This window comes from Galeopterus variegatus, unplaced genomic scaffold (genome assembly GCF_000696425.1).
Source record: "Galeopterus variegatus unplaced genomic scaffold, G_variegatus-3.0.2 Scaffold2425, whole genome shotgun sequence".
Taxonomy (NCBI): Eukaryota; Metazoa; Chordata; class Mammalia; order Dermoptera; family Cynocephalidae; genus Galeopterus; species Galeopterus variegatus.
The window spans coordinates 279,455-298,119 of record NW_007728536.1 but is presented as its reverse complement, the minus strand read 5'-3'; the positions used below and the strand labels follow the sequence as shown (position 1 = coordinate 298,119).

Here is an 18,665-nt window from a genome sequence, read left to right as displayed (position 1 = left end):
ATTCATAAAGTCTTTGCCCAGTCCTACTTCCTGAAGTGTTTCCCTTGTGTTTTCTTTCAGGTGTTTTATAGTTTCAGGTCTTATATTTAAGTCTTTAGTCTATTTTGAGTAACACTTCATCTTTCTTATGTTACTGCTCTATCTTCCTCCTTCCCTTTAGTGCTAAACTTCTTCAAATAATAGTCTGTACGTTCTGTCTCCCCACTAACTCAACCCTTAGTCACATTCTGATGCATTTCAGTATGGCTTCAGCATGCATCACTCCAATGAAACTATTCCTGCCGAGCCACCAAGAACTTCTTCATAACCTTGTTTTCTGCATATGGTGCTCTTTGCCTGGAATGCCCTTTTCTGCATTGTCAGTTAAGCCTCATCATCCTTCAAGATGCCATTCGAGGATCATCTCCCATGTGCAGTTTGGTGTGGAGCCTGTTCTGTGGAATAGATGCATGATGAATGAATGAGTGGTCTCACTATTTGAAGTCATCTTTCACTCTTCCGTCTTTTCTTCACCTGCTTCCAATAGATCATCAAATCTCACCAAATTATACTTCAGAATTGTCTCTCAAATCCGGTGTCTCCTCTGCCTTTCCACTGCTAGCTGAAGACCAGGTCTTGATCATCTCCTCACCAGAGTAACTAATCTTCCTGCCAATAATTTCTTTCTAATCCATTTCCTCCTCTAACCTACCCCCAAGATTGCTATTTAAAAACAAATCTGTTTATGTCACTGTACTCTTTAAAGACTGCTATTGGCAGCCCTTGACCCATGGGACACTTGCCCAACCTCCTCACAGGGTGTTCGTGTTCCTTCATGGTCTGACACCAGCTCACTGTCCCAGCCACAACCAACCTACTGAGCTCTCCCTTGGACTGAAGTTACTCCAGCCTCCTTCCCAGCCTTCCTGAATACACTGTCCCTTTTCAAACTTTGAACTGTTCAACATGGACTGGAGACTTCTCCAGTTTCCATCCTGCGAATACTTATGTATGTAGTTAGATAGTGTTCAGATGTTCACTTTCTAATTACTCTTTTCTGTGGGCTCCAATATAATTTTGTTCATATATTTTTTCCATAACCTGATTAATATGTTCAGAAGCCCTAATCACTGAAAAGATTATGATGCCTTCCACCCATATATAATTCAATATTAAAATAATACTAGCTGATTCTTGTTTTTTTCTCCCCCAGGGATACTTAGACATTTTTTTTTCTTTTAAGATACCAGATATAAAATTATTTCAAAACTTTTCCCCCCGTTTCTTAGGTGTCCCTGTTTTGCTGGTTCCTAATCAATTATATCACCTACAGACGTAAGTTAGGGGCAGGATAGATAAATGGTTAATAAGGTAGATTTTCGCATCAGATTGTACCAGCTCTGCCCCTTACTGGCTCTGTGATCTTGGGCAAGTTACTGAACCTCTCTGTGCCTCAGTTATTTCATCCTTTAAATGAGTTTTATAATAGTATCTTCTTCATTGGGTTGTTCTGAGGTTAATATACGCAGGCTCCTATGCCTGAAGTGTAGAGAGTATATATATTTGGTATCTGGTACTAATACAGATTGTTTAGAGCTTTGCTTGGTAGCGCCTTCTACACTATTGGGCTCCTTGGGGGAAGACACTATATCTTTTTATTTTTTATTTGCATATTCATTGTTACAAATCATACTTATTCTTTATGCCCCTTATCCAATCTCTCCCCTCCCCATCTTCCTCCCCTTCCATTTCCCTTCCCCTCCCCTCTCTCCTCTTCCCCTCCCTGCCATATATTTGTACTCTCCATCTGATAGATTAACTGTTCCTCTAGGTTTGTTGCCTAGATGATCTGTCCAGTAGTGAGACAGATGTGATCAAGTCCTCCCCATTATCGTAAATCAGATGCTTTTTCTATTACTCTGGAGTGTGTTTTGCAGACACTATATCTTTTTTAAAAAATTGATTATGAATATTCATGGGGTACAAAGCTGACCATCACCACTTGTGCCCAAGATTGCAGACATTGTATCTTGATCGTCAGTTCAGAACCTGGTGCCGAGCAGCCATGCAGGCCCTATTTAACGAATGAATGGTTAATTAGTAGGCAAGTAAATGTGACCCCATTGATTCTCTTGCAGACCTCTCTAAGTTTACTGGCATATCTAGAGAAACAAGCTCTAATAGATGAAGATAATCTGACGTTACTGGAGAACCTCATCAAAAAGACTGTACCTAGCCTAATGAGAAAGATAGAGGACTATAAAAGAGAGAAGGGTAAGTAGCTTATGTTTGCTTACTTGCACCAAACCACAGGAATTTTAAAACCAATTTGCTGTGTACGATGTTGTTTACACTATTCTGAAAATATTCTCTTGCGAAAGCCAGAATCTCCCCATTTGTTCACTGAACTCGTATTCGTTGAATACATACTTTGTACCAGGCATTATTTTGTAAGTTGGGGATAGCAAGGTACAGAGCAAAACTCCTGCCCTCTTGGAATTTACATTCTAGTGGGAGAAAGTAGTTTTAGACAAATGTCTTCTGATTCTTACATGGGGGTGAGAGTGTAGGAAATTTTTTTGAATGAAATAACATGAAAAATAAGAGCAGGGTAGTGTAGGGGTTAAGAGTGGGGCCTATAGAGTCAGATTGCCAGGATTCCACTCTTAGTGGTGTATTGGCCCTTTCTTTAGCTTTTATGTCTCACTTTCCCCATCTGTAAAGTGGGTATCATAATAGGACCTACCTCATAGGTTTTTGTAAGAATTGAATGAGATAATTTCTATAAAATGCATGCCTGGCACAGAGTAAGTATTCAATACATGTTGCTATTATGATTATGTTTGTCATTGAGGAAAGTCATGAAGACTTTCGTATTCTCAGAAATTGCTATCAGAGAAGAACTATATTTTCTTGTTTTTTTTAAAAGTCTATCTTATAAAGGTAGTTTTGCTATGATATTATAAAGAGGTAGAAGCACAGGGCAGAAATAAAATCTGGCTGCCTCACCACATGTCAAAATGCTAAATATTTGTGTTTTTCCGAGTCCATTTCTACACTATTAAACAAGAGCTATATGTAAAAATTCATGAATATATTCATAAAGGTTTTGTTCCACACCCATAATTTAGTTCAGTGAGTCAATCTTGTGCACAAATTTCCATTTTTAAATTAAAACAGTTTTTAAATTAAATTTTATTTTTTTTTTGGCAGCTGGCTGGTATGGGTATCTGTTAATTTTTGTTTTTTATTTTTATTTTTTTTTTTGTTGGGTGTCCGGTACCGGGATCAGACATTGGACCCTGGTGTTACCAGTACCACTCTGTAGCCAACTGTGCTAATCAGCCAGCCCCAATTATTTGTTGGTTATAGATGCCTAGACCTGCTGTAGAACACTAGAACTTATTCTTCCTGCCCAACTGTCAGTTCGTCTCCATTAATCAATCGCTCCCTAGCCCCTACCCCTTATCCTTCCCAGCCTCTAGTAACCACCATTCTACTCTCTACTTCTATGACCTTAACTTTTTTCCCTCTGTACATTAAATTCTTTATTTTTTGTTATGCTGTGGCCAGTTATTAATCTGAAGATTTAATAAATCATTTTATTGGGATTATATCATAGTCTTTACACAAATGCTATGTAAACAAGTTGCTCCATCTTTTTGCCTCATGGAATTGTACAAAACTTTCTATGGGTACGTCCTACACCCCTCGTGAATGTTAGGTTTACAGTTTTACTACTTAGGGCCTGCGTTTGCCCTGTGCTATCACAGATGAGCAGACTGCTGTAGACAGGCGTGGAGACAGAACACTGACAGCAGTGGGGTCAGGATGCTGTCAGGGCCCAGTGTCCGGTCGGAAACCGTTCCTGGGTGTCGCAGCCTGTCGTGCTGTTCGCTCCCTGATAACCGGGCGCCGCTGGCCCCGCGTGCCCTATCGGAACTCGTGCTTCAGTCTGGTCCGCACCCTTTCGCTTCCGTGGCTGCTATTTTATGAGCTCCTAGGACCTGGTTTTTCCCGCCCCCTCCTAACACGGTTCCTGGGCAGACTGAAGTGTCACAGGCCCTCGGAGTCTCCTGAGCACCGACAGCATGGGGAAGGCCAGGATCGCCAGCCCCGGCTCTCCGTGAGCGCCGTCGTGGCCGTCCTGCTAATGCCAGGCACGCCTTGGCGGCCCTTGGAGCCCCGGGCCCCCGCGCCCTTGTCTCCTCTGTCACCCCGGTTTCCTCTGGGTCCGGAGTGTCCCAGCTCCCCGGTGGAACCACGATATCCAGGGGGCCCTCGAGCACCAGGGTGAGCGATGGAGCCTGGGGCCCGGCCCAGGGATGTCCCCGGCGCAGGCGTCCTCGGCCGCTGCCTGCGCGACTGGCGCGCTCCCCACCCCCACAGCTCGGAGGCGCTATTGTGAATAGTGCTGCAGTAAACGTTGGAGTGCAGGTATCGTTTCAGTATACTGATTTCCTTTCCTTTAGATAAACACGCAGTAGTGGGATTGCTGGATCATATGGTAGTCCTATTTGTAGTTTTTTGAGGAACTTCCATACTGTTTTCCATAATGGTTGTACTAATTTACATTCCCACCAACAGTATATAAGAGTTATTTGTTATTTTCTGTCTTTTTAATAATAGCCATTTTAACGGGGGTGAGATGATAGCTCTTTGTGGTTTTGATTTGCATTTCCCTGATGATTAGTGATGTTGAGCATTTTTTTCAAGTACTTGTCCATTTGTATGTCTTCTTTTGAGAAATGTTTATTCAGGTCATTTGCTCATCTAAAAATTAGATTACTTTTTTTGCTGTTGAGTTATTTCAGTTCCTTATGTATTCTAGATATTAACCCATTCCCATTTTCTGTCTTTTTAATAATAGCCATTTTAACGGGGGTGAGATGATAGCTCTTTGTGGTTTTGATTTGCATTTCCCTGATGATTAGTGATGTTGAGCATTTTTTTCAAGTACTTGTCCATTTGTATGTCTTCTTTTGAGAAATGTTTATTCAGGTCATTTGCTCATCTAAAAATTAGATTACTTTTTTTGCTGTTGAGTTATTTCAGTTCCTTATGTATTCTAGATATTAACCCATTGTTGAATGAATAGTTTGCAAATGTTTTCTCCCATTCTGCTGGTTGCCTCTTTACTCTGTTGACTGCTTCCTTTGCTGTGCAGAAGCTTTTTAGTTTGATATAGTCCCATTTATCTATTTTTGCTTTTGTTGCCTATACTTTTGAGTCCTCTCCATAAAATCTTTGCCTGGACCAATGTCTTGAAGTGTTTCCCGTATGTTTCCTTCTATCAATTTTATATTTTCAGGTCTTACATTTAAGTCTTTAATCCATTTTGAGTTGATTTTTGTATACAGTGAAAGATGGGAATCTAGTTTTATTCTTCTGTATATGAATATCCAGGTTTCCCAGGACCATTTGTTAAAGACGTTGTCCTTTCCTCAACGTACATTCTTGGTGTGTTTGTCAAAAATTAGTTGGCTGTGGATAACTGGGTTTATTTCTGGGTTTTCTATTCTGTTCCATTGGTTCATGTGTCTGTTTTTATTCCAGTATTATACTGTTTTGGTTGCTATAGTTTTAGTATATTTTGAAGTCAGAGAGTGTGATGCTTCTAGCTTTGTTCTTTTTGCTCGGGATTGCTTTGGCTATTTGGGTTTTTTTGTGGTTCCATATGAATGTTCGAATTGTTTTTTCTATTTCTATGAAGAATGTCATTGGTATTTTGATGGGGATTGCGTAGAATCTGTAGATTGCTTTTGGTAATATGAACATTTTGACAATACGTTTTATAGTTTTTATTTTAGAGATCTTTCACCTCCTTGGTTATGTTTATTCTTAGGTGGTTTTTTTTTTTTGGTAGCTATTGTAAATGGGAATGCTTTCTTGAATTATTTTTCAGCTAGTTTGTTGTTGGTGTATAGAAACACTACTGATTTTTGTATGTTGGTTTTGTATCCTGCAACTTTACTGAATTCATCGATCAGTTAGAGTTTTTTCAGGGTAGTTTTTTGTAGTTGGTGTATAGAAACACTACTGATTTTTGTATGTTGGTTTTGTATCCTGCAACTTTACTGAATTCATCGATCAGTTAGAGTTTTTTCAGGGTAGTTTTAGGTTTTTCTATATGTAAGGTCATGTCATCTACAAACAGGGACAATTTGATTTTCTCTTTTCCAGTTTGGATGCTTTTTATTTCTTTCTCTTGCCTAAGGGTTAGGACATCCAGAGCTCTGCTGTTGAAGAGCGGTAAAAGTGGGCATCCTTCTCTTGTTCCTGTTCTTAGAAGAAAAGCTCTGAACTTTTCTTCATTTGGCATGATGTTAGCTGTGGATTTGTCATATATGGACTTTATTGTGTTGAGTTATGTTCTTTCTACACCTATTTCACTGAGGACTTTTTATCATGAAGTGATGTTGAATTTTATAAAATGCTTTTTCTTTTTTTTTTTCCTTTTTGTCTTTTTTACTGACTGGCAACGGGATCGCAACTCTCAGTGTTGCGCCCGCACCGCACTCAGCCAGTGAGCGGGAACCAGGCGCTCCCAAGCAGCGCACTCTCCAGTGCGCCACCGGGCCGGCCCTATAAAATGCTTTTTCTGCATCTATTGAGATGATCATATGATTTTTGTCCTTCATTCTGTTGATGTGGTGTATGCACACTTACTGATTTGTATACGTGCATTCCTGGGATAAATCCCATTTGATCATGGTGTATAATCTTTTTGATGTGCTGTTAAATTCTATTTGCTAGTATTTTGTTGAGGGTTTTTGAGTCTATGTTCATCAAGAATATTGGCCTATAGATTTTTTGTTGTTGTTGTGTTTTTGTCTGGTTTTGGTAACAGGGTGGTGCTGGACTCAGAATGAGTTTGGAATAATTCCCTTCTCTTTGACTTTTTAAAATAGTTTGAGAAGAATTGGTGTTCTTTAAAAGTTTGGTAGAATTCAGCAGTGAAGCTATCTGGTCCTGGGATTTTCTTTGCTGGGACACTTTTTATTACTGATTAATCTCTTTACTCATTATTGGTCTGTTCAGTTTTTCTGTTTCTTCTTGGTTTAGTCTTGGTAGATTATATGTGTCCAGAAATTTACCCATTGCCTTTAGATTTTTCAATTTGTTGACATATACTTGTTTTTTTTTTCCTTTTTGTCTTTTTTACTGACCGGTAACGGGATCGCAACCCTCGGTGTTGCGCCCGCACCGCGCTCAGCCAGTGAGCGGGACCGGTCTCCACATGGGATCTGAACCCTCAGCGGGAGCGCCGCCGCACTCCCAAGCAGCACACTCTCCCGTGCGCCACCGGGCCGGCCCATCATATACTTGTTTTTAATAGTCTCTAATGATCCTTTGTATTTCTGTAGTATCAGTTGTAATGTCTTCTTTTTCATTTCTTTTTTTATTTGGGTCGTCTCTCCTTTTTCTTGTTAGTGTAGCTAACTAATATATTCTAATATATATAATATATATTATATGCCACACCCATAATTTAGTTCAGTAACTCAATCTGTGTGCAAATTTCTTTGGTTAAAAATGAAGCTAGGGAACCATTTTGGATGTTTTATTTTCAGTGCTGCTGAAGACCTCCCTTAATCTTCATTTTTGGTCCTCATTGCTAAGAAGAGCTATTGAAAAGATCATAATGCTGCAGTTGAGAAGAAAGGAACAGAGCTAAGTAATCGAGAAAATAATGCCTCCTCTTGAAATGGATATAGCACTGGAAATAGAAGCTATAGAAAGGCTTAAGAATTCTGTAATAAGGAAGTTTAACAAACTATATGCAGTGATAGAGAAGGCATAGACAGAGAGCTTGAAAAGTATCAGGGAGTTGAGGGAGTTAATAGAAAGAAGGCACCAGTTGGATTGTCCACAAAATTACTGAAGTAAATGCAAAACAAGAGAAAGTCTCACAGATTGCAGAGAAAAAGGGGAAATAAATCAAGATAAGAAAAGAAGAGAAAGAGACCTAGAGGTCCTGTCCAGGAGATACAATCTATGCATGATAGGAATGCCTGAAACAGAGGACAAAGCAAATGGAACTGAAACAGTAATTAAGGAACTAATTGAAGAAAATTTTCCAGACTTGAAGAACAAACTAGATCTACAAATATGAAAAGAGCACAGGGTACTTTTAAAATGTGATGAAAAGAAAGCAACACCTAGACATATTCTGGTGATTTTTTTAAATTTCAAGAATATGATAAAATTCTACAAATAACCAGACAGAAAAAGCAAGTTATCTATAAAGGGGTAAAAGTCAGGCCAATCTCAGATTTTTCTCTTGCAACTCTAAATCCCAGAAGACAAAGGAACAACATATTTTTAAAGGAAAATAATTTTGAACCAAGAATTATATACCCTGCCAAGTTATCATTTCTGTACAAGGGCAACTAGAAGACATTCTCAAATATGCAGAGCTTAAGAAAGTATGTCAAGCAAGAACCTCACCTGAAAGATTTGCTGAATGATTTACTGCAGCAAACAGAGAACATGAACTAAAGTAACTCAAGAATAGAGAGGTAATTGTATGAAAGAATCAATGTTGTTTTCCAGTTAGCCTGGAGTTGCAAACTTGCCACAAGACACATAATATCCAGACTCCAAGAAATCAAAGAAGACTTCAGTAAAGCTGTACTGATTCTACCCTTAAGCACATTAAAATCCAGCAGGACCCTAAGATAACATCAAGGATGGGAACAGAAACCAGATGGAGCCTTGGCGAGAACTTGCTTTGCACCTGGCTCCTTGCTCGGAGCCCCCACAGATCATGTTCCCCTCCCTCCTGCTTTTCATGTCCCACATTCCATTCCCTCAACCCCCTGTTTAAAAACCCCTCGGTAAATCTGAGTCTTTGAGATGGTTTTAGTCTAGCCATGTCCTTCAGGTTTACTGGAGAGATGGGCTTGCCTAACATCTCTCCTCAGGTCATGGGTATTCCTGATTAAAACCTGCCTTCCTATTCCACCAAAACAAAACAAAAAACAAAATTAGCTAAGACCAGACTTCTCTCTAAGAATTCAGTTAGCACAAAATGAGGTAAGGAACAAAATGTACTGTTGTAAAACTGATAAAATGTCAAACAATAATTAAAGCAATGAATAAATGTATAATTTAAGTAAAAGTTATGAAGAATAAAAAGTTATTCTTACCATCAAGTTATCAAGTGAGAAAAAAAGCAGGAAGTTGATATTGAAAAAGTATTTCGAATTTTCACATGAACTCTGAATGCTGCGTTTTTTTCCTGATTACATTGTTGTTTTCCTGTAATGTAGTATCCCACACAAAGTAGACATTGGGCAGGTGGTCATGTTATTTTGAATATTTGAACTCTGGAGAAGGCACACTAGTTTCTATGTAGTTCATGTTTACATTCACCTCAGCGAGTATTGAGGACTGAACTTTATATCAGAAGAGTTCTAATTGTGAGTTTTCTTTTCTACAACCTACCTGTGTATGATTTCTTTTGGGTGTCAATTATTATTAATATTTTAATACTGACTTTCTATGGTCCTAAGAGTTTGGGCCTAATTCTGCCTTTAAGATGAGAGACTAAAGGACTGAAAAGATAATAGGTATGTAGATTTTGGGCTTTTCTTTTGTGATCCAGAGTCCAAGTCCATTGTATCTGATGAAGACAGTAGCTTTATTTAAGGATCTCCTGGCTAACTTTCTGAGTTTCTTGAGCCTTGGTGTTTGCTTTAGTATTTTAAATTTATTATTAAAAATAATGTATGTAATTATAATAAAATTAAATAAAAATTTAAATAATGAAAATAATACAGAGTGTAGAAAGTAAAATCTCTTTTCTCCTTCTTCCTTTATTGCCAACTCATTCTCTAGAGATAACCACTGTTTAAAATACATTCTTGTAGATTTTTTTCTGTATAGAAACAATTGTGTGTGTGTGTGCATGTGTGTAGGTATAATACATTTATTTATCTAAGACCACGCTATTATATTCTATAACTTGCTTTTTTTTTCCCACTTAATATAGCTATTTTCCATGAATATAATACAGAAATAGCTCATTCTTATTAATGGTTCTATAGAAATCCATTTTATGGATATAACGTGTTTAGTTAATTACCACTTTTGAATGGCTTTTCTTTCTTCTTTATTCCATCCTCTCTTCTTTCTTTCTTTCTCTCTCTCTTTTTTATTTCTTTTGGCAGGTAGGTGGCACAGGGATTGAACCCTAGACCTTGTTGTTATCAGCACCATGCTGTAACCAACTGAGCTAACTGGCCAGCCCCATTTCTTTTTCTCTCTCTCTCTCTCTTTCTCCCTCCCTCCCTTCCTTCCTTCCTTCCTTCCTTCCTTTCTCTTTCTTTATTCCTTTCTTTGCTATTATAGTCTAAATTCTGATATTATTTTTTGAGATAATGCTTTTAGAATCTCTACTTGGCAATTATCTGGCACATTAAACACTATAAGTTCTTAAATACTATTTCATAATGTATACAGTAATTTTAGGAACTAATAAAATTATAAAATTAACAAAACATAAAACCAATAAGAAAGAAAATATAACAGTACAAGGAATGAAAATATAGCAATAATAAAAATAATTTATGCATTCACATTTTAAGGGAGGTATATATGGAGACCTCCACAAGCAAATGCCATTTGAAATGTCTAAGTCTCTTTAAAATAATAATTTTTGGTGACAGCTTTTGATGATTGGTTATCTTGGATTGCTACTAATCAGAAGGTGATTTTTGTTTTCCTGTCTGTGATTTTATTTCCAGCTGCTCAGGTAGTAACACCTCCGGTAGACAAGGAAACTGAGTCATTGCATCAAGGAGAGAAAGAATTAATTTCCTCATCGGACATTAAACAATTATGTGGAGCCTTACAGGTAGGTTCAGTGGTGTGCTGGTCAATGTTTAACCACCAACTCCACACTCCATCCTCAACACCTCAAAAAGAAAGAGAGAGAAAAAGAAAGAGGCCTTGATTTGTGGAGTTTGCTATAAGTACTCCGACTATGGCTGATTGTAAGTAACAAACATGACATCAACCAGATTGCAAATTTTCTGAAAATCTAACAATTGACTCTCACTAGCTGGTTTGACCTGACTCCAGTACATCCCTGGGCTGCTTTAAAATGGTTCCTCTCTTATCTGTTCACTTCGGTCAGAGCCAGCTTCATGGGCATACAGTCCATGCAGCTGCATAGGGTCCCATGCTTTGTTTAATGCTCTGCTGTCAACGTTTTGAAATTCTTGGTAACATATGAACAAGAGGCCCCAGAAATCATGGAGCCAGTCCACCCTAGAGAGCAAGAACTGGGCTCCTGCTTTCTGTAGTGCTCAGCAGTGGGAGGATGGGTAAAGGGAGAAACACGGGGAGAATCTGCAGTGTGTTCCTCACAATGTGATCATGACCCTTGGGAGACACATGACATTCTTCCATGGGATTTACGTTTCTTCCCCGCAGACTTGGGTAGTTGAACTTTGCCAACATCTGTCAGCATCAATGAAGTTAACTTGGCCTTGGAAATCTTTTTTTTTTTTTAATTGTGGTAAAATACACATAACATAAAATTTACCATCTTAACCATTTTTAAGTGTACAGTTCAGAAGTGTTAAGTACATTCACATTGTTGTGCAACCATCACCTCCATCCACCTTCAGAACTTTTTCATCTTCTCTAATTGAAACTTTATATCCATTAAACAATAACTCCCCATTTCCTCCTCCCCCCACCCCTGGAAACCACCATTCTACTTTCTGTCTCTACGAATTTGACTATTCTAGGAACCTCATTTAAGTGAAATCATGCAATATTTGTTCTTTTGTGACTGGCTTATTTCACTTAGCATAAAGTCTTCAAGATCATGTTGTAGCACGTTTCAAATTTTCCTTCCTTTATAAGGCTGAATAATATTCCACTATGTGTATATACTACATTTTATTTATCTACTCATCGATGGAGTCTAGGGTTGCTTCCTCCTCTTGGCTATTGCTAATAATGCTGCTATGAACTTGGATGTAAAAATATCTCTTTGAGACCCAGCTTTCAATTCTTTTGGGTATATACACATAGTGGAAATGTTGGATCATTTAGTAATTTTATTTTAAATTTTTTGAGGAATCTCCATACTGTTTTCCGCCGTTGCTGCACCATTTTACATTTCCACCAACTGTGCACAGGGGTTCTGATTTCTCCACATCTTCAGAGCACTTGCTACTTTCTTTCTTTCTTTTTTTTGTTTTTTTTGATAGTAGCCATCCTAATGGATGTGAGGCAATATCTCATTGTGGTCGATTTCTCCACATCTTCAGAGCACTTGCTACTTTCTTTCTTTCTTTTTTTTTTGTTTTTTTTGATAGTAGCCATCCTAATGGATGTGAGGCAATATCTCATTGTGGTTTTGACTTGTATTTCCCTAGTGACTAATGATGTTGTGCATCTTTTCATGTACTTGTTGGCCATTTGTATGTCTTCTTTGGACAAATGTCCATTTGAGTCCTTTGCCCATTTTCTAATTGAGTTGTTTGTGGAAGTTTTAATTTTTATTTTTTAGCAATTCTTTCATAGATTCTTTACTACTTTCATAGTTTTATATTTTTAAAGTTATAATTTAAAATATGGGAATAATATCTTACAGGAAAGTTGCAGAATGCGATTAATACAAAGAACACCTATATACTGTTTACACAGATTCACTTACCTGTTGTTGATATTTTACCCTATTAGCTTTATGATTTTTGTGCACTCTTCTTGGGCTCTCTGTCTCTCACCCTCTCTCCTACACACACATAATTTTTTTCTGAACTTTTTGAGAATAAGTTGCATACGTCATGGCTGTTTACCCCTAAATACTTCAGTGTGTATTTCCTAAGAATAAGGATATTCTTTTATAAAACTATAGTACAGTTATCAATGCCAATAAAGTTAAATTTATACAATACTTTTATCAAATTGATGGTCCATATTCCAACTTTGTCCTTTGCCCCTATAATGTTCTTGATAGCTTTTTCCCCTCCAGTAAAAATTCAATCTAGGATCATATATAAATACAATATTGTAATTGTTGTTATGTCCCTTTAGTCTCCTTTAATCTTGAACATTTCCACAACTTTTCTTCCTCTTTTATAACATTGAGACTTTCTGAAGAATGCAGTCACTCCTTCCGCCTTTTGTGAAAAAATAGCATTTTCCTTATTTTTGATGTTTGTGGTGTTTCCTCATGATTAGATCCAAGCTATACATTCTGGCCAGAATATCACATAGTGATGTTGTATCTTTCTCAGGGCATCACATCTGGAAGTATGTGATGTCCATCTGCCCCCCGTTAGTGATGCTAATTTCGGTTATTTAGTGAAAATGTTGTCTTATTTCTTCACTATGTAGTTAATTTTATATAGTCACTATTTTTTTCTCATACAACTAATAAGGAAGTGCTGGGGAGACATTTTAAGACCCTGCAAATATCCTGCTCTGCATGAAAAGTTTTCTCCCACATCGAGCATCCATTGATGATTCTTGTGTGATCCAGTATTTACTATGTTGGTTGCAAAACAATGCTTTGCAAACTCCAGTGTTTTGTCCACAATTATGTCAGTACTCAGCACTCTACGTAAGTAAGACCCCTCCTTTCTCACCCAGAAGTTGGTTTATTTTTTTTTTTGCCTATGAAAGAGGCAGTGGAAACCAGCCAGATGACCAGTCGCTCCTGGAATTTGGCAAAGGCTGGACAGATGGCACCCTGAAGACTGTGTAGGCAGCCAGAAACTGATGGGGAGCCAGGAGGCCTGTGGCTCTTGTTCTGAACCCCCAGATGGCAGGTGGGGGTGTTTGGGCATTTGAAGGAATCTCAGCTGGTGGTAGGGTACTTTGTAAGTGATCTTAAGAGATTAAGTGTATCCTTTCTTAAGAGAAATGGTGACACCTCTGCCTGCTTGCTGTGAGTTTGTTTATCTGAGTCCCCTCTCCAGCCCCAAATGGGACATAACACATAACTGTGATTTCTAAAATCCTAAATTGACTTCTTTTCTCTAGGAAAATAGCTCTTGATTCAACTGATTCTTATCCTGGAAAAGCAGAGAGATGGCTGCTCCCTTCGATTCTTTTACTATCATCCATGGGCACAGCTTGGGGCACGGAGTTGCAGAACCCTCCTCTTTTCCCTACTCCCCCTAATTTAAAAAAAAATATGGCTTCCCAGCACTGACATTCTAGGATTCTCTACTTCTAAGTTAAGCTAAACTTAACTCCCTCCATCTACTTTTTCAACTAGCTTTGTGCTCAGATACTGATGTGCATGTAGAACTCACACACACACGGGATTCTGTTTTCTGCCTTACAGAAATTCAGTGGTTTCTAAAGTGGTGTGGCCTTGGCCTCCAAAGTGCTGCTGTTCCACTGACATGGGATGATTTGCAGGAGGCATGGGGGTCAGCACCTCACACTGCATATGTTCTCATAGACTCTCAGGGTTGGAAGAAGTCTTAAGTTACCTAGGCAACACTGCCCCTCTCCATTAGTGATGGATAGAATAAGCCTTGGTAATTCATTTCATGTTTCATATGCACCTGAGGAGTTTTCTTATTTAAAAGAACATTGTCAATAGTTGGGTTAATGAGAAGAAACTCTTTGTATTTCAAGTGACATCCCCTAATTTTTTTTAAAAAACTAAATCAATGTTTTTGTCTGTGGGATAGTGTTTTCTTAAAGAGAGGCATGCTTCTCTATGGAGGAGCCATACCACCACTTCTTTTTAAAGCCTTACTGGACCCCTCTTGAAAATAGTTGCAAGAAGACTGAGTGTGGCCAGACCGTGAGTCATTCATTCATTCATTCATTCATTCCTCTCTGGCACAGAGACTTGGGGGTGTCAACAAAGGATGCAACATCCTAAGGGAAAGAGAAGCAGATGGACCTTAAAGATTTTCCCTGGTCCCTATTCTCTGTAAGAGACAAATCAAGGAAAGCCAGGGCCTGGAGGCACTGAGCAGACTCTGCTGCAGCATGGGCAATGCCCTTAATCCCAGGAGATTCAATTAACTGCTGGACAAAACCCAAAGGCAGCCTGGCCAGGCCCTTGGATGTCACTGAGAAGGATTCTAAGATTCCATAGGAAGGAAATGTGGCTTATGAAAACAGGCAAGAAGTCTTTTAGAAAGTGTTCCCCAGAGCTGGGGAATTCCAGTATTGTGCAGCCCTGGGAGTGAGGCAGTGCAGCTTTGGTCTGGCTTGAAGACAGGTCACCATCCTGCAGCCAGAAGCCTGGGGTACTCCAGCGGGGAGGCATCCCCACTGACTTGGGGATGATTTGCCGGTCCCCTCACGCAGTCCACCTAGTGCTGCCCACCACAGGGCCAGCCCTTCCCCAATGCCTTGGTCAAGCCCCCTTTATGGCTTTCTGCAGCAGGCTGGTAAGGAGTTAGTATATGGGGAGAGAATGCAGAAAAGAAAGGGCCTTAGACTTTGTGTTAATTTTATATTTAATTATATAAAACATTAGTGGAGGCCCAGAGTAAAAACTGTAGAGGACACTCAGAGAAGTGTGCATGGCATCCTGTCCCTCTGCCCTTTTCCCATTCATGACTGTTTTCATTAGTTTTTTGACTTATCCTATTGTTGCTTTTGGAGAAAACCTTTATTACAAAAGAGGTAGCATACTAAAACGCTATTCTTCACTTTGCTCCCTTCGTGTAACAACATTTCCTGAAGTGTACAGAAATTGTCTTCAGCATCCTGCTCCACTATGTGGATGCACCATAGCTTTTTCAACCACTCTCTGTTGGTGGACGTTAGGCTTATATCCAGCCCTTAGTTATGCCAGAAAACGCTGGGATGAATAAATACCCTTGTGCATATGTCATGTTGTATTTCTGCCAGTGTGTCTTTGTGAAACTTCCTCTTTGGAAGGAGGGAGTTGATTTCTCTTTCTGTCTCCTGCTATTGACTCTTTCTATGGCTGGTGACTAGATATCTGTCCTTGTCTGCATCAGGTCTAGATTTTCAGCCCTCATCCTACCTGTGTGAATTTCCTACATTTCATGCATTTTCTGTTTCTTCAACAGGAGGGGTGCTGGCAAAATGAGCAGGCAAGGAGTAATGGTAGGTGTTTCTAATTCACTTTTAACAGCTTGGATCAGTATGGCAGGAATAGATATGTTTGATATATACCAAGCAATTTAACATGACTTGGGAAAGGTTTATAGATTAGCGGAGAATTCATTTCTTATTCCAATTCAGGACAAACCACTGCATGCATGGATTGCACCAGCCTTTTCTGTGGGGGGTGAAGAGGGATGGTGGTTTCTGCTCCAAAAGCCTCACATGGCAGATTCTGGGGAATACAGGCAGCTGCTCTCCCTCTACCCTTCAGAATTAGGTCACCTTCCATGGGCAGGGCAGCAGCCTGCTGGCCAGCAGTAGCAGAGCAGAATGTGCAGTGTGAGGAAATGTCTTCTATAGAGTGGCTCCAGATGTTGCTTCTATTTTTCAGAGGGAGAGAAGCAAGAGGCAAGGACTTGGCAATAATGTGTTTAGTACTCTGAATCCTTGCACAGAAACCATGACATTAGGAAAATATTCCAGAATCTGCCACTGGACTAAACCGCTTATGAGCAAACAGGTTTTTGGAGAAGTCTCTCTGTGACATGTAAAGTTTATGAGTATCAGAGCCCATTCTTCATTTTTCTTCTGGAAATTTAACCTTCAGAGTTCAAGACAAATCATTTTCCTAGGCATCTCTGTCTTTTTGCCTAGGCTGGAGGTTGCAGCATATGATGTTGATGTTGATGTTGATGATAGTTACCATTACTCAGCATTTGTCATGAGCCAGGCACTGCTCTAAGAGCTTTACAGGAATTATCCTACTTAATCTTCCCATCACCTGGAGATAGGTACTACTGTTATTCCCACTTGATGACCCATGAGGTCTAGTAGTGTGCTGAAGGTCCACAGGTAGAAAGGAGTGAAGCTGGGATTTGAACTCAGCGTTCTGACTCTGGAGCTCACCCTCCCGGGACCCGGCTCTACCACCATGTAGTTGTGTGAGCTTGGGCAACTGCTTTTCTCCTCTGAAGAATAAAGCAGTTTCTTTCAGCTTTGCAATTCTGCCTCATTCCAAAGGTTAGATGTAGCTTCCCGTGCAGTGTTACCTTTGCCCAGAGTGAGGGGAATTTGCAGGCGCTCTGAGCCACTGCAGCTTGGGTGCCCTTTGGTGTGTTCTCTGGACCTGTTCCAAGTCCCCAAGCTAAGCCCTGAGGACTTACCAAGCCCCTAGGATTGACCCTTGATCATAGTTAATAACTAACTGGTGCCCCAGAGACAAGGGTGGAGCTTGGTGGATTCTACTAAAAACTTTCTGGGAGTGGGAGAAGAAAACAGTTTCATGTTACATTTTCCTGTTACTGTCATGTGACAAATAACCCATCTATGACTTCCTGAAAAGATGGTAGATTCCTATCCAGAGGAACCAGGAAGTTCACAAGAACACCTCAAAGCAGTACAATCCTCAGCCAGTGCCAAAGGTACAACTGAGCTAATCCCAGTGCTGTGGACTTTGCCCTGTCCAAGTTGGGTCTCTAGACCTTTCTTTTTCCCCCCTCTTTTTTCTTCTTGATGTTCACCTTGTCTATATATCAAGTGAAAGATAAATGCGACCTAAACCCAACCAAGCTTTTTCCCAGGAGCCCTTGAGCTGATTCGTGTGATCTTAATTCCCCAACCCATCCTCTGCCAGCAGCATAGCCTCCAACCCAGACAAAACACAAACATTTCAAAAAAGAGGACATCATCCTCTCCTGTCAGGAATAGCGGCTGAATTTATGACTCAGGAGTGCCTTGAGAGAAAAACGGTTCTCTAGAATTAGATGCTTCTCCAACCCAGACAAAACACAAACATTTCAAAAAAGAGGACATCATCCTCTCCTGTCAGGAATGGCGGCTGAATTTATGACTCAGGAGTGCCTTGAGAGAAAAACGGTTCTCTAGAATTAGATGCTATGTTAGTAAATTATTAGTAAGAACATTCCAGTGCTTGGGGAAAGACATTTGAAGAGTCTGAGTACCTCTCTTTCTAGGTGACAGAGCTATGAATGGTGCACCAACCCCGGTCTCCATGGAGATGTTGGGAGCATCTGCCAACACTCTAAATTCTGAAACCAGCACAAAGGTGGGGATAGTTTCTTCAGGTGCTGCCTACTGGGGGTCCAGCCCTTGATGACCTTCAGGGCTCAGAGCTGTTTGTTTCTTACTTGGTTCTTCCTCTCTCTGTGATTATCTCTGTTCTTTCAGCCTTTTCTGTAACAATCAGAGGTGTGTTGACCTTTGGCTATGGAGGCAATGCTGTTATGCTTTCAGTCATCATATCCTTTGGGTTCTCCAGAAAGGGAAAGTTTCTTTTTTTTTTATCAACTGAAGCCATTTCTTTTCTGCTTGGATCAAAGATGCAGCACATTTTCAGGAGATCATTTTAGCTGTGCAGAGGCTCCACTGAAGCCAACTCAGCTAATTTTTAATGCTGTTCACAATAGCCATCGAAAATAATCACATGCATTTTTTAATTCCTACTGTGATTATATATTATTTTACGTTCAGAAATAAAGTTACAAAAGAAATTCAAGAAAACAGAGCCTACTATCTGAAAAAAAAAAGTACCATTTGATATTTGTTGTCTCGTTAAATCCTTATCTATGCTTTCTTCATATTGCTAATCCAAA

General features: G+C 39.5%; 1 protein-coding gene across 1 annotated transcript in view; it reads left to right on the top strand.

The window, feature by feature from the left end:
* Nucleotides 1-2,117: 2,117 nt before the first annotated feature.
* CASP10 (caspase 10, apoptosis-related cysteine peptidase) overlaps nt 2,118-18,665 on the top strand; it is a gene marked incomplete at its 5' end in the record, with an annotated part of 19,875 nt that continues 3,327 nt past the window's right edge. Inside the window, 3 exons of the mRNA XM_008581655.1 lie at nt 2,118-2,253; nt 10,731-10,840; nt 16,017-16,053. Of these exons, the coding sequence (XP_008579877.1) occupies nt 2,118-2,253; nt 10,731-10,840; nt 16,017-16,053 (283 nt within the window). The remainder of the gene's footprint in view (nt 2,254-10,730; nt 10,841-16,016; nt 16,054-18,665) is intronic.